Raw genomic sequence first — 25131 nt, 5'->3', positions numbered from 1 at the left:
AGCCCCGCAGGCCAGGCAGCTTTTATGGAAAGGAATAAACAGTTGACGTTTTGGGTCAAGACCCTTCTTCAGGTCTGGAAAGGGAGGGGGAAGACACCAGAATAAAAAGGTGTGGGGAGGGGAATGGGGACTAGCAATCCAGTGGTAGTATCCAGTTGCAGTCTGGATAACCACTATCTAGTTACTAAATAGTTGTTATCTTTACCATCCAGATGTTCCAGGGATGGGTTTAGGGCCAGGGAGATGGCATCCACAGTAGACTGTTTCTGCAGTATGCATGTTGCAGTGGATCCCAGTTGTCGGAAAAGCTGGAGTTAGTGCGTGCCATGACCAGCCTCTCAAAGCACTTCATGATAGTGGATGTTAGAATCACTGGGCGGTAGTCATTAAGGCGCATTATCTTGTTTTTCTTGGGTACTGAGATGACTGTGGTCTTCTTAAAACATGAAAGAATTGCAGCTGAAGCAGGGAGACATTAAAAATGTCTGCAAATATCCCTGCCAACTGATCTGCACAGGATCTAACAATATGGCCAGGGACACCATCCAGACCTGATTCCTTCCATGGTAAATTTAAATAAATCTGAAAGAAAAGCAATTTTGTAATGATGAACATGAAACCACCAGGTTGCCGTCATTATCCCTGTCATTCATTAATACTCTTCACAGAAGGAAATGTAACCAGTCTGACTAAAGACTTATCAACGTGGCTGACTCTTCCCTGCCCTGTGAAATGCTGGTTTGGGTGAAACTCTAGATAGGAGGGAACAAAGTATTGAAGGAACTCGATCAATCAAGCAGCATCTGTGAACTATCCTGATGAGGAGTATTGGCATGAAATGTTGACTCTTTATTCCCTTTTCCAACTACATCCACATACCACCACCAAATAAGAAAGAAGTAAAATGCCTATTGCTGAGTCTCTAATCCACATGTAGAGTTGTTACTGACCCACTGATAACACTTGAACTCTCTAACTTCTGGCATGAGATCACAGAAGAAAGAAAGATTACCTTATTCTGGAGTGATAGCAGGAGGTTCACAAAGAGGGGAGCAAAAATCTGTTGAGGCCGGAGTTTAATTGGAAGTGTAAAAGCTGAAATTGATAGAACTTTCTATGATCTCAGTAGTAAGAGGATCCAAGGTGCAGTCGGCTGTGATCAGTCCTCAATGGGCTGAATGGCCTACTCAGAATTAGCAAAAGAGATGGCATCAAACGAAGCCGCATGGCCCTCCTTGCCCACGCTGACTAAATGAAGAGCAATCCAAACTAATTCCTTTTCCTGACTTCTCAACAGTACTTCTGTCACCCTTAAAAATACACTCCATCATCCTCTTGGGCTGAATTCCATTCCCAACACCCAATCTCTTTCAGTCTGTTCTGCCAGTTTCCTCAAGTCTCTGTCCCTTACTTGAGTACTAGTTCCTTCAGAAGATTCCTAACCTGATGGACTCCGCAAGTTCAAGTCTGACTAATCAACATCAGTTATATTTTCTGCCTTTTGGCTTCTGATGTGAAGGCCTTCATGAAATTGTTCTCATGATTACAGCTACACTTAGCTGCACTTGATACTTCAGGCCATGTGTAAGGAGGCTAGACATTGTCTACCTCTTGACTATTTAACAACAGGCGAGTCACAAGCCAGTCATCTCCTCACTAAAGTTCTACACGTTCTTTGACTGTGAGGGGGTCAGGACTCTTGAGGAACAGAGGTCTTAGTTGATGAATCTCTCCCATCAGTTTCTAGCAACACAGACAAAATACTGGAGGAACTCAGCAAGTCAGGCAACATCTATGGAGGGGAATAAAGAGTCAATGTTTCAGGCTAAGACCCTTCATCAGGATAGTCCATAGATGCTGCTTCACTTGCTGAGTTCCTCCAGTATTTTGTGTTTGTTCCTTACTATCTAGTGTTCTGAGGCTGAATGTGGGGCCCAACACTGACCCCAAATCACACCTGCAGGACAATTCCATCTCACTGATGAAACTTCTGGAGTTTGGCAGTTTGATATGAGCTGCAGCTTAATAGTTTGAGTCTTTACAGAAATCCACAGTGTAAGCTACAGCAATGACGTTGGTTCACAACGACTTATAAACTATCTCCTGTCCATCTGTGGATTGTGTGATCATGTGAAACGATCCAGAGCATGGGAATGAGCAGTAATTCCACCAGCAGTGTTTCTTCAATGTTCGTTTACTTTTCCACGTCTCCAGATCCCGCTGTAATGGTTGGTAGACTGAATCCCAGGACTGATCACACTCTTGGAGTCTCTACACATGAAGCCACTGACCATGCAAATTTGAAGCTTAGTTCGGAATGACACATCGTACATTCATTGTCAGCTCAGGTTTTGGTCGGCTCAGAAACCTCGAGGCACTGGAAAAAATAGACGATATAGGACCTCTGCTGCCCCAGCCAGTGAGGTGTGTACAAGTGAACGTGAGACAAACCCAGCCATCTAAGCTCACACAGTGAACTCAGTTTGGATCAAATCCAACAAATCCTAGAAGCCACAATGTGACAAGATTTTAAGACCATAAGACATAGGGAATAGAATTAGCCTATTTGGATCATGGAGTCTGCTCCGCCATTTTATCATGGCCGATCCATTCACTTTCAAACCCATTCTCCTGCCTTTTCACATTAACCTATCACACCCCAACTAATTAAGAGTCTATCAACCTCCGCCTCCACATCTACCTGTAGCAAAGAATTCTACAGGTTCACCACCTTCTGGCTAAAGAAATTCCTCCTCACCTCCGTTCTAAATGGATGTCCCTCTGTTCTAAGTATGTATCTTCTGGTCCTAGGAAACATCCTCTCCACATCCACTCTATTTAGGCCTTTCAACATTTGATAGGTTTCAATGAGATTCCCCTCAAATTTTTCTGAATTCTAGCGAGTAAAGGACCAGAGGCGTCAATTGCTTATCATGTGCACCTCAACCTTTCATTCCTGAAATCATTCTCGTGAACTTTCTCTGAACCCTCTCCAACGTCAGCACATCTTTTCTTAAATGAAGTTCAGGCCCAAAACTGTTCACAGTACTCCCAAGTGAGGCCTCGGCAGTACCTTACAAAGCCTCAGAATTACATCCTTGCTTTTATATTCTAGCCCTCTCATTGTTCTAAATTTCAACAAGTACAAATGGTCTTCATGTGTTAACCCTTTCATTCCCAGAATCACTCTTGTGAAACTTCACTATATCCTCTTCAACGCCAGCACATCCTTTCTTAGATATGAAGCCCAAATCAGTTCATAGTACTCCAAATGCGGTCTGGCCAATGCTTTAAGCATGTTCTATCATGCAGATTTTTAGTACAGGAGCAGCTAGGTAGGAACTTGGAGTATGGAAAAGTGCTGTGCATAAATTGATGGAAGTTCTGCAATCTCGAGCCTATCTATCACAATAGTGGAGGTGCTGAAGGACAGTTAGCCTCAGATCATTGACCCTGCTGCTTTGTGGCCAGTGGCTATTGAACAGAGGTTCCCAACCTGGGATCCACGGATCCCTTGGTTAATGGTAGGGGTCCATGGCATAAAAAACGTTGGGAACTCTTGCTGTAGAAGCTGAGGCTAGTGTGATGGGGTGAGGGGGGGGGGAAGCAATTTAAATGTGAAGGCATCATGACACTATTACTGCTGCAGTCTCTCACCCCACCCCCACCCCACTCTCAGACTGTCAATGAGAGCTCCCTTATACCGTTTGTTAGATCTAACTCATCACACAAGCTGCAAAGCTCCCTGTATAACACAAAGAGCTGCACTTTGTAAGTGCAATTCTTTGTGTTCACCACACAGGGTGTCCAACTGTGAAATGACCCTCAAGGCAATCGATCCCAGTCACTTGATTGGCACGGGAGACATATTAAGATGAGATCCAGTGCAAGGAGGGCAGTCAGTTTTTGCAGTCTGCTGCATCGCATTGAACTAGTTTTTGACTAATCTGTTCCTTAAACTCCATCTCTGTCATTGAAAATCTATCAATCTGTCTTGAAAGCATGTACACAGTTAGCAGTTCATAAACATTACTTTGAACATTTAAACTTGGATGCAGTGACCTCAGGGTGAAACTCAGGAGGGAGCAGCATCTATCAGATATGGTTAGTGCAGACATTAGAAGTGACTGGCCCAGGAAGCTTGTGCGAGTAATAACTGTTCTGACACTTCAGCAATCTGTGACAATGAGGTGTGAAATGACTACTTAAACAGTGAAGAGCATTGTGTAGAACAGAAATGGATGGGACAAGAGTATGTTGGTGAAGTGGTAACGTTGCTGGACCAGTAAAGAAGAGAATTAGGTTAATGAATTCAAATATCACCAGTCCTTCATCACAGCTGGTTAAAATCCTGGAACTTCCTAACCTATGAGGAAAGGTTGAGCAAACTAGGGCTTTTCTGTTTGGAGTGAAGGAAGGTGGGAGGTGACTATACAGGTGTACAAGATAATAGAGGCAAGAGTGGATATCTAGAGACTTTTTCCCAGGGTGGAAATGGCTAATATGAGGGGGCATAATTTCAAGCTGATTGGAAGCAAGTATGGGGGGGGGTGGATGTCAGAGTTAGTTTTTTTTTATACAGATGGTGGGTGTGTGGAACACAACACCAGGGGTAGGGGTAGAGGTAGATGCATTAGGGACATTTAAGAAGACTCTTAGATAGGCAAATGGATGGAAGGAAAATAGAGAGCTGTTGTGGGAAGGAAGCATTAACTTGATCTTGTGCAACACAGAAAATGCTGGGAGAACTCAGCAGGTCTGGCAGCATCAATGGAAAGGCAGGCATAGCTGGGGCCTGTGCGGGTTTGGAGAAAGAGAGAAGAGCTGAAGAGAAATTGTTGAGGGTGAAGACCAGTTCTGTTAGACGGGGGAGGGTGGTGGTGGAGGGGAACTGGTTGGGTCTTCTGTTGAGAAAGAAGTGAAGAGATTTACAGCCTTCTTGAGAAGTTTTTAGGGACTGGACTTCAGGGTGAATATATGGCAGTCAGGGGCAGGGAATTGAAAGTTGTTTAGGAGATTGAGAACATGTAATGTGTTGTGGTTATAGGTGGGAAAGAACTGAACCAGGGGGGGTTGAATGGAGTTGAGGTATGAGAACACTAGTTCAGTGGGGCAGGAACAGGCAAAGACAATGAGCCTACCCAGACAGTCAGGTTTGTGGATCTTGGGTAGGAGGTAGAAATGAGCAGTGTGGGGTCAGGGAACTAATGAGCTTGGTGGTAGTGAATTCTCCAGAGTTGATGAGATTGGTGATGCCAGGGGAGACAGTGGCCTGATAGTCCAGAGTTGGGTTCTTTTCAAGGGGTAAGTAAGAAGTATCTGAGAGTTGCTACCTGGCCTCAGCAAGGTAAAGGCCAGTCCGCCAGACTACTACAGCATCCGTCTTTTCTGCTGGTTTGACAGTAAGTTTGGTGTGGTGAAAGTGGAGGGCCGTGCATTCAGAGGGGATAGGGTTTCAGGAAGAAAGAGGAGTGCTGAAGTGAAGTCGGTTGATGTTACATTACAATTAGAGATGAGAAAATCCTGAGCAGGCAGAGATCTAGAGCGGGGCGTCCGCAAAGAGGAGAAGGGTTGGAGATGGGAGAAGGTGGTATTGGTGCGGGGTGGGGAAAGGTGAAGACATGGGAAGGGTTAGAGCCAGGATCAGAGGGGGGAGCAGAGTTGGTGGTGACAGAGGAGGGGAGAGGCTTGGAGCATTCAGGGAAGGTAGGGTGGGAGGAAGATGGAGACTCCAAGGGCCCAAGAGGTGATGGAGGGCCTGAGAGACCCGGTCATTGGAACCAGAGTTAGGGACGGTGGGACCTGTGTTCTGGGGTCACCCGGGGTTGTTGAAGTCAGAGTTGGTGATGGTAGAATCTGTGGTCTAGAGACAGGCAATCTTCCAGTCCTTCCTCAACATAAGGCAGGTGAAGAACTGAAGGTAGAAATCGTAGAATTGGTGGAGGACGAAATTTCAGGGAAGTCAATGGCAGTTGGAAGAGAGAGAGAGGCCTGGAGCTGTGGCAGAGACTGAAACAGGTCCCACGAGTATCTCCACATAGTGGAGAGGGAGGCACATAGAATTTGGAGGGTGAAATGGTGATAGAAGCAGTCAATCGAATGCGGTATCTGTGATCCTTGTTGGGTTCATACGGGGAGGCCTGAAAATGGAGGTGATGGCCATATGGAACAAGCTGGAGGCAAAGACATTTTCCCAGGAAGGATATGTGGCTGTGGTAGTGAGTCTGGGTGATCACATGGGTGAAGAGTTGGAGGACGGCAGAGATCATAGAGGAGGCATCACTGAACTATCAAAGAGAAGATTTAATTTTCTTCAGGCATACCTCAAATACACTTTGCAGTGGAGCAGCAAATCATAAACACGACATGCAGTTGCTGAATCTCTTGATCTTATAGTAGGTTAAAGGCTAGTACAAGATCATAGACCTGTTCTCTTCTGTAGTGTTCTATGTTCATTTCAAAAAGAGTACCTTCACTGAGACTCCAACTATTCAAAAACCAGCTTGCACTACTTCTCAAGCAGTTAGGAATAGGTAATAAATTCCTAAGTAATTAAGAATTTGGCAATGATCAGAACCCAAGATGTAAATTTAAAAAAACCCCACCCAGGTAGACTGTGAACTGAAATTCAGTTAATTACGTCATCAGGAATAAAAAGATGGTGGCTGTGAACCAATCAGAGGGACACCAGGAAAAGAAACCCGATGTCATTATTCTGTCTGTAACTCCATACAGCGAGCAATGCGATTTACTGACGTTCAGTGTAAGAACATTCAATAATACATAAATTAAACACTTTCCTTCCAGCAGCCCCTAATTATAAATGACTAATGTAACACTCAGATGAGTGAACACAGCAGTGAGAAATACGGTGGGCTAAATCTTGCCGGGAAAGGTGCACAGGAAGATGTCTCCATTCACCCTGACAGGTACCAGTTGAGGGAGTTCCTTGTTGGCTCACGTTTGCTGATGATTCTGTGCCAGTGCTCCACTGCTTGACACTGCATGGCAATAGAGCACAGACTTGTTGAAATTCCACAGCATTTACACTGGAGATCTTTTGTTTTTGGATTCTGCACCAAGCGTGACCGTGTACAGGATCCAGCCATTTCAACATATAAGAAGATGGAAAGAATCTGTAACACTTTAACCGTTTATTTGTTTAGGTGTTTTTGTTAAACTGGTGAGTTTTTAAATGCATTTTTGCATGGTAAAATAGCAAGGTAGTAGTTGTAGTAACTCTTTACAGCACCAGCTATCCGGGTTCATTTTCTGCTGCTGTCTGTAAGGAATGTGTATGTTCTCCCCATGACTGTGGGTTTCCTCCAGGTGCTCCAGTTTCCTCCCACGTTCCAAAGACGTGCGGGTTAGGGTTAGTAAGCTGTGGGCATGCTGTGTTGGTGCCGGAATCATGGTGACACCTGTGGGCTGCCCCCAGCACATCCTCGGACTGTGTTGGTTATTAAATCAATGTTATATTTCACTGTAATGTGAGAAATAAAGCTAATCTGTTCTTTTAAATCTTCTATTTAAAATTTAGATTTTAAAGCAATTTAAGTAACTTTGATATTTAGTAGTTTGTGAATACTTTTGAATGTCATGGGCATACAGTAGAGAACTTTAACCAAATCGGAGCAGCTTTGTGACCGGGAAAAGGGAGCATCATTGGCCCTATGAAGAGCAGCTTTTGTTCTGGTGCAGATGTAGATTTTGGGACTTCCTCAGGAAAGGATCAACTGATAACACCTTAAAAACTTGAGAACATCTTCAAATGATTTCTCCATTTACAGAAGTAAACTCTAGAATGACTGAGTATCTGACTCTGGCTACAGTATTGAGGTAGAATGTTGTAACCCAGGCAGCAGTACTTAATTTCTATAAAAAGGGCTGGCATGATATCGTAGTGGTTAGCACAACACTTTACAGTACCATTAACCTGGGTTCAATTCCCACTGCTGCCTGTAAGGAGTTCATATGTTCTCCCCCTGACACTGTGGGTTTCCTCTGGGTACTCTGGTTTCCTCTCACAGTCCAAAGATATCCTGGTTGGTAGGTTAATTGGTCATTGTAATTTGTCCTGTGATTAGGCTAGGATTAAATTGGGGGATTGCTGGGGAGTCCATGTTGAGGGGCTATACCTCAATCAATCAATAAATAAACCTCCCTGCTTGATGGTGCCAGAGACACTCAGGAGCACAGAAAGACTATACCAGTTTGACAGTCGGGAAGACCATGTTAACCACTTGTCAAACGTTCCCTTGGCTTTTCTTTGGACAGGACTTGCTCTGGGCTTGAACACCACATGTTGTTCCATGACAACCTACTGCCACTTGGTCGTATTTAGCTGTGGAGGCTTTGATCTTTTAAGTTCTTCAGCAGTGCACATGAGGAAGATTTAAGAGAAATGTGCATCATAATGACAAGTGCAGGCAGAGAGGGAGGAAATGGCCTGTAGCTCAGGCTGTGTCAATGGAAAGAGGAAAACTGAGTCGGTATTACAGATAACCTACAGCAAAACTGGCCAGTTACTTTAGAAACAGAAAGGAAGTTAACTAAAATTGTCCTAATTCAACTGGCCTATCTGTGGCCTGCAGTCCTATTCTAATGAGACCCAATGAAAACTTCAGGAAGAGCAACTTTCCTACCGTCTGAGCATGTGCTGTAGCTTTCTCAACTCAATATCGAATTTTAAGAAACTCTATAGTTGCTGCCTGACTTGAGTTTTCCCAGCATTTTCTGATGTTGATGGATGTTCAGCTTTTGAACATCAAGGGTAGGTAATTGGATTGCCTCGTGGAGACAGTCAGAATCAGGCACCTTTGCAAATAGATGTTCCTTGCCATTTATGAGTTAATTTTTATTTAGTTAGTCATTTACTAAGAGATGCAGTGTAGTAACAGGCCCTTCTGGCCCAGTGAGCTCATGCTGTCCACTTACTCCCGTGTGACCAATTAATCTACTAACTTGTACATCTTTGGAACGTTGGAGGAAACCGAGGCACCCAGAGGAAATCCATGCAGTCTCGGGGAGAGCATACAAACTCTTTCCAGACAGCTGCAGAATTGACCTGGGTCACTGGTGCTGTAATAGCGTTACACGGGCCACTGTGCTAAAAATGCGCCTAATAGCTTAATGTTGCAAAAATCTTGCTGCATTTAAGTGTGCACAGTTTCATTTGCCAGACGGTCGTGTGTAGAACTCAACATTGTTCAGTCATCAGCAGACATCCTCGCTCCTGACTTAGTGATGGAAGGGAGATATTTAAGTGAAGCACATGACTCCGAAGAAATCCTGGTGTGATGTCCCAGGACTGACTCCAAACATCGCTATGTTTCCCCATTCGCTTGAGGGTTGTCACATCACATCAGCCATGACTGTCTGGTTTGATGCAGCATTCTCTCACAAAATATGAAAACTACAGCGAACTGTCAAGTCAGCAGAAAAGGTCATTGGGTACAGTCTGCTACCACTGCAGGACCTGTATTTGTCCACGACAAAGAAGCAAGCAGGAAAAATCATTGCAGACGCTACCCACCCTGCAAACCGCCTTTTACCAAAAGCTCTCTTCTGTAAAGCACTATATCTATTGAAACAAAAATCTAACGCCTCCTTAAAAATTCTTCCCCCAAGCAGTTAATCTGATAACCATTCCAGTTAGCCCCCCCCACTCCGTCTAATACCCCTGCCACTGCACTGCACGCTAAACACTTTAACCCACATTTATAACGCTGTTTACATTGTAGATACATGTTGGTATTTATGTATTTATGCACATTTTATTCCATATCTGTCCTTTATATAATCCTTTATTCTCGATCATTGTTAAATGTTTTTTTGTTGCATGTCATGCCTCAATTCTTAATACACATATATGCATATGGTGAATAAAGTTGATCCTTACTATCTGGGCGCTTTAAGCCGTGTTCAGACAGATGTCACTCTCAGCTCATCTCCAGAGCACAGCGCTGGAACTCAAACTTGGCATTGGTAGGCAAGTCTCGGGTGAAAAGTTTCCCTGAGTATTGAGAGTAGACTGAACACTGATTCAGCCATAAATAGCGGGGTTAGATTTGCCCTGCTTTTTATAAACTAGACGTGTATTGGAATTTTCCATGTTGTTCGGTGGGTATCACTCAGTGACACTACTGTAAAACCTGTCCCCAGGGCACAGTTAGTTCTAGAGCACAGAATTGCAGAACTACAGCTGTTTTCAAACTCTCATTCAAGCTTCCCTGAATTCTGACCCAAACTATTAACAATGGTAACTTTTACATCATACTGTGAGCTATGTTCCGTCTAAGCTGTGTGCACATGTGCACACAGACACATTTTTCAACCAGTGCACAAAGGTAATTAATGTGCGCACAAAAGGTTAGTTACCTAAAATAATGTAGTAATTAATAATTATACTTATTGAAAATAATCTTTTAGCTAAATGTTTCTGTTAACTAGTTAGTCAGTTTTTCAAATACAGGTACCACAATGTACGTCACTAATTTACGTCACCTCACCTTTCCTGTTCTGGTTTGTACAGCTGCATCTCGGCAGCGGCCATCTTTGGCGGACAGGGTTCATATCGTAAAGTTTACAAAGATCTATTTCAAATCCTGTAGATAGCTTACTAAATTTTTATTGAAAAAAGTATTGATTCACTATGTCGAATTCAAAAGAAGCGAAGGGCGTGAAGCGCAAAAGAACTGCAAATTTGTTTAAAGTTGAATGGCTTAACAAAATAGAAGAAACTGCTACGCTGAAAGCTCATGAGGTCATGAACGTTCAGCTACGAGAAATATTTATGTATGATTTGGAAACTGGAGTTATTTGTTTGTATTGTCGTGGTGCGGAAGTTGCTGGAGAATTTGCTAGTGGAAAGAAGTGGGATGATATTTGGAAACTTTTTGAACTGTCATTTGGCAAGGAAATCGCATTTGGACAGTGTACAAAAGCTCAGGCAACAGAACCCGTCATTACCCATTACAGGAGTGCTATGCATGTTACGTTTGAGTGCGGATGAGCAAGATCGAAAACGATTAAACCCAGAGGAGATCAAAGTCATGATTTTCTAGCTGAAAATACTGTAATAGTTAGACAGTTTAATGATTTCAAATTTTCCGTGCAAGAAAAAATTAAATCCAAACTGATTTCAAACTTTGCTCAAATGGTGGCATTTGGGAAGAACAGGCCCCCAGTCCTCGGGGTCGAGTTGCCGATGGCCGTTGGTGGAGGCGTCTTAATACGCTCGGCAGAGGATGGTGCTCGGAGAAGCTGTGCCGGAGAAGATGGTCGTCGGCTCGGAGGTTTGACGGACTCGAAGTCCTTTCGACGGACTCAGGTCGCTTTCGGTGTGTGCTGCGTCTGCGAGGCTGGTTTCGACGGAGCTTCCATTGTGTGCTGCGTCTGCGAGGCTGAGTCAGGTGGCGCCTTGGAAGTCCATAGCGGGGGTACTCCCTTCTGCCACCGGCGTGGGATGGCGAGTCTGTCGGGACCCTGGGGACTTGTGGAAACTGTGGTGATTTCTTTTGAACTTACAGTCCTTTAACATCTTGGACTATTTTTACTGTGCCCACAGTCTGTTTTTTTTAATCGATTATGCGATTGTTTGCACTGTTGTAACTATATGTTGTAATTATGTGGTTTTGTGCAGGTCTTGTAGCTTTAGTTTTTGGTCTTGTTTTTGTCTGGTGGATTTGGAGCTCCTTTCCGGGGAACCCGCTAGACAGTAGCGCAATATTAATATGCAGCAGCCTCTCCGGACTCTGGATTGGGGATTGCCAAACGTTACGTGGATTTTCTGGTGTAGTCTTTTTTGTCATATGCTTTTATGATATCATTCTGGGGGAACGTTGTCTCATTTTTTAACTGCATTGCATTTGTGGTTTCTAAATGACAATAAACTGAATCTGATTTGTACTTCAAAATGAACAGCTTTGTGACCTTGCACAGTTGGTAGACATTGGGGGAACCTTTCTTGCCTCTAGTGCGGACTGTGAGCAAGGTTTTAGCCTAATGAATCAACTCAAAAACAAGCTGAGAAACCGTTTAGGTGAATGTCATTTGGATATGTTAATGAGAATCAGAAGCTATCAATTGGATGGAAACACAAGGAAATCTGCAGATGCTGGAAATTCAAGCAACACACACAAAATGCTGGTGGAACACAGCAGGCCAGGCAGAATCTATAGGGAGAAGTACAGTCGACGTTTCGGGCTGAGACCCTTTGTCAGGACAAAGTTCTATTGGATGGAAGTTCTATTAATCTAGATAGAGTTTACAAAGAATGGGTAAATGCCAAAGACTAGTGTTATGCCTGTGCCCCAACTCTGAGGGGCCGAAGGGTATAAAGTAGCCCCCTCCTTTTTGAGAATCGCAAGATCGCTATTAATTCAGGTCAGGAGACCCAGGAAATGAGAGAGAGAGAGACGCAGAATCCACAGGGGGTTTGGAATGTCCTGGCCCCTCAACGATACAAAGCCACGGGAAACGGCCATTGTCTCTTGGAGACGGAATTGTGTATTGAGCACTGTGCTATTCATCGACGTCCTCAAGGAATGAGCAATGTGGGCTGGTTGGGGGATGGCATCCTCCCAACCTGATTGACATCTGAGACCCCGTGAGTAAGGATAAAAGAGGGTCTGGGGAACAACCCCTTTCAGACGCACCAGGAGAAACGCTAGAAATCCCGTGACAGCGTTTAATAGCGACAGCCGGTGGAAAGCCCACGTGCGTCCTTTTCCATTTGCCTCGGAATTGGTGGGACTGACCACGGAAGACAGCTTAGCTAAAAAGGAAAAGGACACCGACGACATTTCGAAGGATCGACATCATAGAAAGGAAAACGGGCAAGTTCTAAACTCCGTCTCTCTCTGCAACCAAAAGCTGCAGCTTGAATGAACTTGAGTGACTTTTATATTTCCATCGGACAATACATTATCCCCTAGACAACGGTAGAGCTATTTCTTATTGATTATTATTATACCCGCGCTTTTAGATTTAGTATTGACAACGTATATTATCTGTATGTTTGCATTGATATTATTTTTGTGTATTTTTATCAATAAATACTGTTAAAAATAGTACCATCAGTCTTCAACGGACCTCTCTATCTTTGCTGGTAAGTGACCCAGTTACGGGGTACGTAACACTAGAGAGAGAAAAAATAACTGAGTGACTTAAATATGTTTGTTATTTTGTTGTTATTCTGTGCAGTTTTATGTCAAATATTTTGTAAACCTACATAAACTATGCCATGTGTGCATTCAGTGCGCACATACTTCTGTCACAGGAAAAAAATTTGCACAACATAAGATTTTTGTGCACACTGACTACTAAAAATTGGAGGGAACATTGACTGTGAGTGTCACAAAACATCAAAAGCTGACCTGGAACAGTGGTTGACAGGCAAAGTGATCGGTACATTGATTAGGGAGAGCCTTTAAGAGGGTCTGAAGGGAGGAGAGGTGGCAAGGTTCTGGAAGGATTTTCAGGTGCACAGCGCTAGGCAGGGCTGGTTAAATTTCAGGCCTTTTGCAACATTCTTGGATAAAACATGTCATTGTTTTTGCTGTTGATTGGCCATTTGTCCCACAGCTGAGTTTGTGGCCCTTCCGTACTCAGTCTTCCAAATGTAACGTGGGCGATACACTGATTGTTATACTGTCTTCCACTGGCAGGGTCTTGGTTTACAATCATGAGAAAAGATCGAGGTGTTACCATGGCAATATGTCCTCGTTTAGTTTATGCTAGTTTGATACCATCAGCAGCTCCACTGATGTGTCATGTAGTTGTTCTGATAGGTGTGTGTGTCAAGACTGTTGCCATGGCGAATATGACCAGGGCGATGGGATTGTGTAAGGCTCCTTCTCACAGGTCATCACACTATTTGACAGGTTATTGTGTGATAAATCATACCGCTGGATTGTATCACTTCTCGCTACCTCCTCTTGTATACTGCTGCAGGCAGTTCCTAGATCATCTTGCTCTGAGCAAAGAACATCCCTCATCTTGCTCCGTCCTTCAGATCAGCCGTAACTCCTGCTTTCCTGTCGCCATTTTTATCTCAACCATTTCCCATATCTAATCCTCTCACTCTCAACTGCTCTGAGAAGACTTTCCACAAGAAATGGATGTGTAGAAAAGGAAAGACCTCTTGCTGGTTTTGCAGACCACTCAGAACTTCCTGTCCAGTATCGTGATCGTCTTAAGAGTAGAGCCAGACCATTTAGGTGTGGGATCAGATGACTAGTTCCACGGTAGCATAGTGGTTACACCTCAGAGTTCAGTCCCAGTATCCTCTGATGCGCCCTGTGGAAAACATGGTAAAAATCTGGACCACTCTTGCCAAATACTGAAAGATCAGAGGATTAATTTACTTTTTTTTAAAAAAGTGCTTGATAAATTTTCTTTGGGAAAGAGTTGAGAAACACACAGTAAGGAAGATTCAAACGGCTGAACAGTCTGTCTAGAACTGCTCGTGGACAGGGGAGCTTATGGGTCAGTGCACATTAGGTGGGCAGATTCTTCTATTCTTAGCCATTCTGATCTCCTGCAGAACCCCAGGAACGGGGAATCCTTGAATCCCACTCTCAGGTGGGCGGAAGCTTCCCCTATCGGCCTCATTCCAACCCTGGGCCAAGATTGGAAAATTTCAGTGATTATTGCGATAGTGGATTTGTGACAGATCAGTCACATCATGGACTTTGAAGAGACAGATTGTAACCTTACAAATTTGTAGGGCTTGTGTGCTACTTCCAAAAACATTTTAATCATCACTCCGTGGGGGACAGGGTTATAGGAACTCTTTAAACCCCAGAATAGGATGAGAAAGATGGGAGAATTGCCCAGAGTTTTTTTGCTGCTCAGTAAACAGTCTCGCCTGTTAGACTTTCATCGTGACATCACAGAGAAAATAATGGAACCCTAAATGCGGAAGAAAATAAGGAGCAAGCAGAGACAGTAAATCACTTTGGCCTCTGTTCCAAAAGCAAATCTGTAAATCTTCAAAATTCACAGCTTCAGGTGCAAGAACTGGAATTTTAGACTGTATTGTTATGTTAATATTTTCATTTAATTTGCCATCGCACCAGCAGAATAATGAGGGAATTAACACACTGACAGCTCAAGTTTTTTTTATCAATAACAGGTTGTAACCATGGCAACTCAGTGACAGGGTAAAAGGTATGTAAGACAAAGCACAACTCCAAAGCAGGGCCCAATTACTTTTTTCGCACAGCTTTATCACAATCTGGAGCACATTTGATGCTGTTTAAGACACTCATGGGTTATGTGATAGAGCTTAATGTGATTTGTAGAAATTGTGGTGTTAGTGCATGGCCATTAACTGATTTAAAGCCCCAGCATCTCAGCATAAGCCTCAGGATAGTGTTGTCCTTTTTAAGGAAATCGGAAACATAATTACATGTGATTTCCCCTTTTAACTTGCTGTTGAGCTGTTGGCCAGGAAACTAACTCAGCAGTAGCCAGTCTCTGCTTTCAGCCTGATCAGACATAGATCAAAGATAAAAACCTGTAGATGTCTTACTGAAAGCAAAACGACCATCTTTAACTATTTGTAACATGTTGGGAGCGAAATTGCACTCAAAGCCAGGAAAGGTGATGCGGCCAAGGCAATGGTTATCACACGGGGGGCAAAGTGAAGGTTTATTCTCCTCTAGAACACACCAAATACTAAACCGCAATGATAGCAACACAGTGCACCATGTGATAAACAATGTAACAATTAAAGAGTTAAAGATTTATTAGCTTTATTTATTACATGTACATCAAGCACACAGTGAATTGTGACATTTGTGTTAACGACCAACACTGTCCAAGGATTGTGCTGGGGGCAGCCCGCAAGTGTTGCCATGCTTTCAGCACCAACAACTTACTTACCCGTACGTGAGAAGAAATCAGAGCCCTTTGGAAGAAACTCACACAGTGACCAGGAGAACGTACAAACTCCTTACAGACAATGGCGGGAATTGAACCCTGATCACTGGTGCTGGCGCTAACCACTACACCTCTGTGCTGCCCAATTATACAAAACATTACAGCCATCTACAAGGACTACTCTGTTTGATAGGAATTTTATGCAGTCCAATTGGACAGTGTATTTGGATAAACAAATTTGGAGGTACTAGGCAAATCAGGCAGCATCTGCGGAGGGAAAAGGCAAGTGGATGCTGCGGATCAACTCATCCTCTGGAGTGAAGAAGGGGAGTAACTGGTAAAACAAAGAGTGACGAGAATGAGTGGAGCAAGAGCTATCTGGTGATAGGTGGATCCAGGTGAGGACGGGTGACGAGAGAGAGAGAAAGTGGTGACAGAAGCTGGGAAATGAGAGGTGGAGAGGGCAAAGAGCTGAAGATGATAGAACCTGATAGGAGATGAAGGTGAGGATCTCCCCTCTAGCTTACACCCTTGACCCGAAATATTGACTGTCCATTTCCCTCTACCTGCCAAGTTTCTCCAGCATCTCATCTTTTTTTTTGCTTCAGATTCCAGCATCTGCAGTTTTTTGTGCCACCAGAATATTTGCACCAACTAGGGAGCCTATCCAGACCAATAGGAGAGCACCAGACTGATTCGTGGAATAGGAGGACTGCCATATTTGAGAAATTAAGTTGACTATTTACAGATTCACAGGAGTTTAGAAGAATAAGAAGAGGCCTTAAGTTCTGTCAAGGTAGGGCAAACTGATGTGGAAAGCATGTTTCTCCTGACTGCGGTATCTACAAAGGGAGGTCGCAGTCTCAGGTTAATGGGCAAGAGATTGTAGAACTGAGATGAGAAGAAATGTCTTCAAGATGGCGATGAACCATTGGAATTCACTACCACAGTTCTGTTGCAACTATATTCATGGTAGGAGCTGGATTTCTAGACCCACAAAGCATTAAGGGCTGTGGGGAAAGAGTAGGAATTTGGTCATTTGGAGAACCAGCCATGATTGTATTAAATTGAGGAGCAGGCTCAAAGAGCCTGTTTCTGATCCAGTTTTTATTTTTCAGTGGACAGGGATTTGATTTTTGAGTTACTAAAAGTAGGCTTGAGCACATGAAGGTTGTCTGGATGAAAAGGCTTCCCACTGAGACATTTGTGATGCCATTACAGCAAAGAGTTAACAACTTTGTAGTGATATGCAGAAAATACAATGGCACATGAATTGGAAGGGGCAAGGTTTGCAGTCAACAGTGTCTTTTGGGTCTTGGAGATTGACTCTACTGCCTCCTACACTGTAGGGTAGAAGAATGGGTTAAATGGGATCATAAATCAGGTATGCTGGAATGTCAGAGCGGACGATGGGCTGAATGGCTCAATTCTGCTCACATCCCTTATGATATTACATGACCTCTCTACTAACAGTGTGTTGCTTTGTGATCTTGGATTGTGGTGGCAACATCAATGAACAATTTATTTTTATAACAGTATAAGTTCTTAATTTAATTCCAGCAATTTTACATTTTGAACAGTTTCATGCCAACTGATCATGTAAATGAGGTAACGATTTGACTCGGTCGGGGACAGATGGTATTTTTAATGAAGATCTGTTCATTCCTACAGATATTTATTCCAAAACTTCAGCATTTAGTTTTTGTGGAATCTCTGATTATCCTGATACCTGTGCCATTTATTTATTAGATGTTCCTCTTTTTGATGTATTCCATTCAGAAGCATTGAATCTTTGGGCTGTGTTGGTTGTTGGTGCAAACAACACATTTCACGGTATGTTTTGATGTGCATGCAACAGATAAAACTAATCTCTATCTTCTTGAAGAAGGGTGTTGGCCTGAAACATCGACTATTTATTCATTTCCATACATGCCGCCCGACCTGCTGAGTTCCTCCAGCATTTTGTGTGTGTTACTCTGACCATAGACACTGTCTGACCTGCTGAGTTCCTCCAGCATTTTGTGTGTGTTACTCTGACCATAGACACTGTCTGACCTGCTGAGTTCCTCCAGCATTTTGTGTGTGTTACTCTGACCATAGACACTGTCTGACCTGCTGAGTTCCTCCAGCATTTTGTGTGTGTTACTCTGACCATAGACACTGTCTGACCTGCTGAGTTCCTCCAGCATTTTGTGTGTGTTACTCTGACCATAGACACTGTCTGACCTGCTGAGTTCCTCCAGCATTTTGTGTGTGTTACTCTGACCATAGACACTGTCTGACCTGCTGAGTTCCTCCAGCATTTTGTGTGTGTTACTCTGACCATAGACACTGTCTGATCTGCTGAGTTCCTCCAGCATTTTGTGTGTGTTACTCTGACCATAGACGCTGTCTGACCTGCTGAGTTCCTCCAGCATTTTGTGTGTGTTACTCTGACCATAGACGCTGTCTGATCTGCTGAGTTCCTCCAGCATTTTGTGTGTGTTGTTCTGGATTTTCAGCATCTGCAGACTTTCTCATGTTAAATCTTTATCTTTGCTTTTTTTCTAGGATCCAAGGAGCAAACACAAATTTAAAATCCACACTTATGGAAGTCCTACATTCTGTGATCACTGCGGCTCTCTGTTATACGGCCTCATCCACCAAGGGATGAAATGTGACAGTAAGTTTTCTAGTGATGTTTGCAGAAGTCCTTGAGGAAAACTGAGTTGTGTGGTATTTAAAGCCGGGGCTCATTGGCGGGAAAACCAAAATCTAAATAACCTAAGTGTTTGTTGGTTCTGGTTCTGGGCCTGCACTTGCTGGAGTTAGAGGAATGAGGGGGATCTTATTGAAAACTGTCGAATATTGAAAGGTCTAGAGCGGATGTGGAGTGTGAGAGTTTAGGACCAGAAGACAGTGTCTCAGAATAGAAGGGCGTTTCTTTAGAACAGAGATGAGGAGGAATTTCTTTAGCCAGAGGGTGGTGAATATGTGGAATTCATTGCCACAAACAGCTGTGTAGGCCAAGTGATTTGGTTTATTTAAAGTAGTAGTCAATGAGTTTAAGAGGAAAAATAAATCAACCATGATGGAATGGCAGAGCAGAATCAGTGTGCCAAATGGCCTAATTCTGTTCCTTTGTTGTATGCTCTTATATTTGAACATAATTTAGACACGTACAGAACGCTAGAGGAACTCAGCAAGTCAGGCAGCAGCTACAGAAAAGGATAAACAGCACTGCTTTTGGCTGACACCCTGCTTCAGGACTGAGAAGGAAGGGGGAAGATGCCAGAATAAAATGGAGGGGAGAAGGGGAAAGAGGTTAGCTGGAAGGTGGTAGATGAAGCCAGGTGGGTGGGAAAAGTCAAGGGCTGGAAGAAAGAAGAAATAATCTGATAGGAGAGAGAAGGAGGAGGGTATCCAAACAGAATATAAGGTGTGCCTCATCTTGGCACAAGAGGAGGCCCTGGACAGATATGTCAGAATGGGAACGGGAATTTAAATGTTTGGCTGCCGGGAAGTCCCGCTTGTGGCGGATGGTGCAGAGTTGCTCAACAAAGCAGTCCCCCAATTTGCAATGGATCTCACCAATGTAGAGGAGGCCGCATCGGGAGCACCAGACACAACAGATAACCCCAGCAGTGTTGCCTCACCTGGAAAGACTGTTTGGAGCCCTGAATGGAGCTGAGGGAGGGGTGTATGGGCAGGTGTAACACTCAGGCCACTTGCAGGGATAAGTGTCTGGAGGGAGATTAGTGGGAAGGGTCGAATAGACTAGGGAATCACGAAGGGAGCAATCACTGTGGGAGGCGGGAAGGGGAAGGGAAAGATCTGTTTAGAGTTAGGATCACTTTGGAGACGGCAGAGCTGTGGAGGATAATGTGTTGGATGTGGAGGCTGATGGGGTAGTAGGTAAGGAAAAAGGGACTCTATCACCATTGAGGTGGTGGGAAGATGGGGTGAATGAAGATATATGGTTATACATTGCGAGAGAGTTGCAACAAAAAGATTTTTACTCCCTTGGATATGACAAATAAAATAAGTACAATACAATACGGAAATGGAGAAGATGCAGGTGAGCGCGATATCAATTGTAGAGGGAGGGGAACCCGTCCTTTAAAGAAGTATGTCCTGGAACGGAAAGCCACGTCCTGGGAACAGATGCGGCGGAGCAAAGAAACTGAGAGAAGGGAACAGCATTTTTACAGGAGACGGTGGGAAGAGGTATAGTTGAAATAATCATAGGAATCAGGTTTATAAAAGATGTCGATTGACAGTTTGTCTCCAGAGATGGAGACAGGGAGTTTGAGAAAGGGGAAAGAGATGTCAGAGATGGACGAAGTGAATTTAAGAGCAGTGTGGAAGTTGGAGGCAAAGTTGATGAAATAAACAAACTTGGCATGGGTGCATGAAGCAGGCCAGTGCAATCCTCACTGTAGTTCAGGAACAGTTGGTGAGTATAACTGGGGAAGGCTTCGAACATGTACCGTTCCATGTAGCCAATGAAGAAGCAAGTATAGCTGGGGCCCATGCCACTGCCCACGGCTACCCCTCTAATTTGGAGAAAATGGGAGGAAGTGAAGGAAAACTTTTTCAAGGTGAGGACCAGTTCTGCCAGATGGAGGAGGGTAGTGGGAGAGCCTTGATGCCTTCCTGATGGGGGAATAGAAATGTATCAGAACTGAACAACCGTGGTGAAGATGAGGCAGTGAGGCCCAGGGAATTGAAAGTTACTGAGATCCAGGGCATGAAAAGTGTCACAGATATAGGTGGGAAGGGACTGAACCAAGGGGGATAGAATGGAATCAAGATATGAGGACACAAGTTCAGTGGGGCGGGAGCAGGCAGAGACGATAGGCCTACCCCGGATGGTCTGGTTTGTGGATCTTGGGTAGGAGTAGAAGCGAGCAGTGTGGGGTAAGGGAACCATGAGTTTGGTGGCAGTGGGTGGGAGTTCTCTAGAGCGGATGAGGTCAGTGATGGTGTCATAGACAGTTTTCTGATGGTGTGGAGTGAGGTCCTCCTCGAGGGGTAGGTATGAGGAGGTGCCTGAGAGTTGTAGCCTGGCCTCAGCAGGGTAGAGGTCAGTGTGCCACACTACAACAGCACCTCCTTTGCGGGTTTAATAAGCTGGGATTGGTATGGAAAGAGTGGAGGGCGGTGCGTTCAGAAGCGGTAAGTTTGGAGGATGAGAAAGGATTCCTGGAGTTGAGATGATTAATATCTCTTTGGCAACTCAAGATGAAAAGATCCAGAGCAGGCATAGAACCAGAGTGAGGTATCCAAGAGGAGGAGGGTTGAAGACAGGAGAAGGGGTCATCAGCGTGGGGAGTGGAATCCTTGTCAAAGCAGTGGGCTTGGAGACAGAGGCGACGGTAGAAGAGCTCGACGTCGAGGCAGCCGCAGAACTCACTGAGGTGCGAGTGAATGGGGACAAGGATGAGACCTTACTGAGGACAGAATGTTCTGCTTCAGAGAGAAGATTGAAGGTAATTGTGAAGACACGGAAAGGATTAGAGCTGGGATCGGTGGGGGGAACCGACTAAGGCACCGGTGACCCCTGTTTCCATCCAAGGGGTCAGTGTGGACATGGTGGAGGATTACAGATACCTGGGGATACGAATGGGCAATAAACTGGACTGGTCAAAGAATACTGAGGCTGTCTACAAGAAGGGTCAGAGCCATCTCTATTTCCTGAGGAGACTGAGGTCCTTTAACATCTGCCGGACGATGCTGAGGATGTTCTACGAGTCTGTAGTGGCCAGTGCTATCATGTTTGCTGTTGTGTGTTGGGACAGCAGGCTGAGGGTAGCAGACACCAACAGAATCAACAAACTCATTCGTAAGGCCAGTGATGTTGCGGGGGTGGAACTGGACTCTCTGACGGTGGTGTCTGAAAAGAGGATGCTGTCCAAGTTGCATGCCATCTTGGACAACGACTCCCATCCACTCCATAATGTACTGGTTAGGCACAGGAGTACATTCAGCCAGAGACTCATTCCACCGAGATGTAACACTGAGTGTCATAGGAAATCATTCCTACCTGTGGCCATCAAACTTTACAACTCCTCCCTCGGAGTGTCAGACACCCTGAGCCAATAGGCTGGTCCTGGACTTATTTTTCCACTTGGCATGATTAACTTATTATTTAATTATTTATGGTTTTATATTGCTATATTTCTTCACTATTCTTCGTGGTGCGGCTGTAATGAAACCCAATTTCCCTCAGGATCAATAAAGTATGTCTGTCTGTCTGTCTGGGAAGAGATGTCGGAGAAGAGAAAAGGGTTGGGGTGTTCAGGGAAGGTGGGTGGGAGGAAGTTGGAGGCTCCGATGACCCAAGAGCTGATGGTGGGGCCTGAGAGACACTGGGTTGCAGAGTGGTGGTGAGAAAAGGCATAAAGTCTCAGCTTGGAAGTGCTGGCAGTCAAGGTCCAGGCTAGAGCTAGAGGTTGTGCAATTAACAGTCTGAAGGTGTCCGAGGTTGTAGGAACCGGCATTGACGGTGGTGAAATCCCGGTTCTGCATCTGCTCAGGGTCATTGGAACCAGTGTTGGCAATAATAATGTCTCTGGTTCAGAAGTGCCCAGAGCGGTCGGGGCTGGGATGGAGTCAGAGAGATCCATAATTCAGAGACACACATGCAGATGTATACACAAACATGGACACAGACACACACAAGCAGGAAAGAATTGAAGGAAAATTCAATGAGAGAAAAATGCATTGCAGGCGTTTCTGTGTTAAGCTAACCCTCACGTTGATCTTCATGATGCCCAACCTTAGAAAATTAAATTCACCATCAGGCAATGCTTTTGCAGGAATGCAATTTGAGGCTTGGTTCACATAAACCTATTAAAAGGATATATATAGATGAAAGGATATATGTGATTATAAATCTCCAGATAAGCTGCTTATTATGTCTGCTGAGAGTCAGCAGTTCTGTGATTCAGATTTCTCATTTGTGAACTTCACTTGTGGTATAAAATATCGAACATTACAGCACGGTAGAGGCCCTTCAGCCCACGATATTGTACTGATCTTTTAACCTACTCCAAACCAACCTTCTGTCCCATATAACCCTCCATTTTTCTTTCATCCATCTGCCAATTTAGGAATCTCTTAAATGTCCATAATGCAACTGCCTCTACCATCAACCCAGACAGTGTGTTCTGTGTGCCCACCACTCTCTGTGGGGAAAAAGCAACTATCTCTGACATCCCACCCCCCATACTTTCCTCCAATCACCTTCAAATTATGTTCTTTCATATTAAATATTGCCACACTGGGAAAAAAAGGTACTGACTGTCCACTCCAAATATCTCTATTATCTTCTTGTATACCTCTTTTGTGTCGTCTCATCTCTCCTTTATTTCAAAGAACAGTGCTTTCTAATCCAGACAGCATCCTGGTAAACCTCCTCTGCATCCTCTCTAAAGTTTCCACATCCTTCCTATAATGAGGCAACCAGAACTGAACACAGTATTCCAAGTGTGGTCTAACTAGAGTTTTATAGAGCTGTAACATTACATTGACATGGTGCATTTCAGAATCCGAATCAGGTTTATCATCACTGGCATATGTTGTGAAATTTGTGCATTCCCAGTTAGATGAATTTTCTTTCCCCTTCCTCTCTTTATTCCCCATGAATGGGGCAGATTGTTTTTCTGAAGACGCCCTCCATTATTTTGGTACAAAAAGCATTGTGGAGCCATACAGCACAGAAAGGGCCTTTCAGCCCATCATGTCAAACTAACCCCTGAGCTGTATTATTGTAATGATAACTTTTTAATGTGTGTACCTTTACCACTCCACAGCCTGCGACTTGAACGTACACAAGAAGTGTGTCATAAATGTACCCAGCATGTGTGGGACTGACCACACAGAGAGGAGAGGCAGGATTTACCTGAAAGTGGAGGTTGCCGATGACAGCGTGCTCCGAGTCACAGGTAAGCAGCCAATGTCATTAGTAGCAGGCACATAACATAGAAAAATGGGAGTTGCAGATTATCCCTCAGTATTGTTCTGTTGTTCAGTATTATCATGCCAGATCTTTTAAGTCACTATCACTTTCCCACACACCCAATTCACAAAGTATCCAAAAGTCTATTGGTCAGTAATTAACTTTGTATGGTACCTTGATCAATACATTACAAAGATCACCAGTGAAAATGTTTGTTCTCAACCCTTATTCTAGCAGTATGGACATTGTTCTGCATATTTCAGCTAAGCGAACCTTTAACTCAACATAGACTCCAAAACAGCCTTTCAGAATTTTGTTTATTTTGTTTCATAATTTCTCCCTTTTTAATGGCCTGGTTCTGGTTTTAAGATTATACCTTCTTGATCTGGAGATTTTATTATATCTACCCTGAGAATTATTCCAAGATCCTAAATATCAAACCATAATTTCACTTTCACTTTCTCCAAGGAAAATGGGATTTATCCAGATAAACTAAATCCCCAGCTTGATAGTGTTCTGTGAATCTGTGTCACATTCCTGGGCAGTTTGTACCACACACTAAGAACTTACAGCTCTTCTAAAGCCAAAATGAGCTGGACAGTCTCCTTCACGACCCACTGACGTCAAGTAGAACTACTTCCTCTCCTGCCCTGTGTGTGCTCTCCACTGTTTTGTCTTTTTGATGACCCACTTTATTGACATGATAAATGCTGCGGCAGTGACTGGAGCTGGCTAGTTTACATGTGGAGAGCATGACCTGTGATGGAGCCCTGTGTCTATTTGCATATATTAGCAATCATCTCAAGGCTTGTGATCCATGCTGCTAAAACATTCAAACCAAAAGCCAGCCATTCAATGGAATCACATTATATCCCAAAACTGAGTTTCTCAAGCCTAAATTTGATAAATATCAAGAAGAGGCAGTTTGACGGCACTGCTTAAGGCCAGAACTTATGAGAATATGATTATAGATTAATTGATATCTGGAACACTGAGCCATAAAACCCTATGCTTCATCCTCCTGGGTTTCAGTGCCTGCTATTCAAAAAGGCTGCCTATAGTTGAGGTGTGATGTGGATTTTGGAGGTAAAGTTGGTTTACGGCCAAACTTCAGGTGATGTGTATCAGACAGTATCGGTCAGATATGTAACTTATGGCCACATTTAACTTGGCATGGGACAGAAACAAACAGAGTGTGCAGACAGGTAGGATCTGGGGTGATTCAGAAGTAGGCTCAGCGAATGGCCTACTTCCATTGGTAAGTTCTACAGGATTACCAGGAACAAGCAGCCCACTTGCTC

At 43.9% G+C, this 25131-nt stretch overlaps 1 protein-coding gene across 1 annotated transcript in view; it reads left to right on the top strand.

Annotated features, from left to right (window-relative positions):
• Positions 1–25131, top strand: part of LOC140714804 (protein kinase C alpha type) — a 355866-nt gene that overhangs the window by 179911 nt on the left and 150824 nt on the right. The window contains exons 4-5 of the mRNA XM_073026399.1: positions 18439–18550; positions 23685–23816. Of these exons, the coding sequence (XP_072882500.1) occupies positions 18439–18550; positions 23685–23816 (244 nt within the window). The remainder of the gene's footprint in view (positions 1–18438; positions 18551–23684; positions 23817–25131) is intronic.

Source organism: Hemitrygon akajei, chromosome 22 (assembly GCF_048418815.1).
Source record: "Hemitrygon akajei chromosome 22, sHemAka1.3, whole genome shotgun sequence".
Taxonomy (NCBI): domain Eukaryota; kingdom Metazoa; phylum Chordata; class Chondrichthyes; order Myliobatiformes; family Dasyatidae; genus Hemitrygon; species Hemitrygon akajei.
Note: the sequence above shows the minus strand (reverse complement) of the source record. Positions and strands in the feature narration are given on the sequence as shown.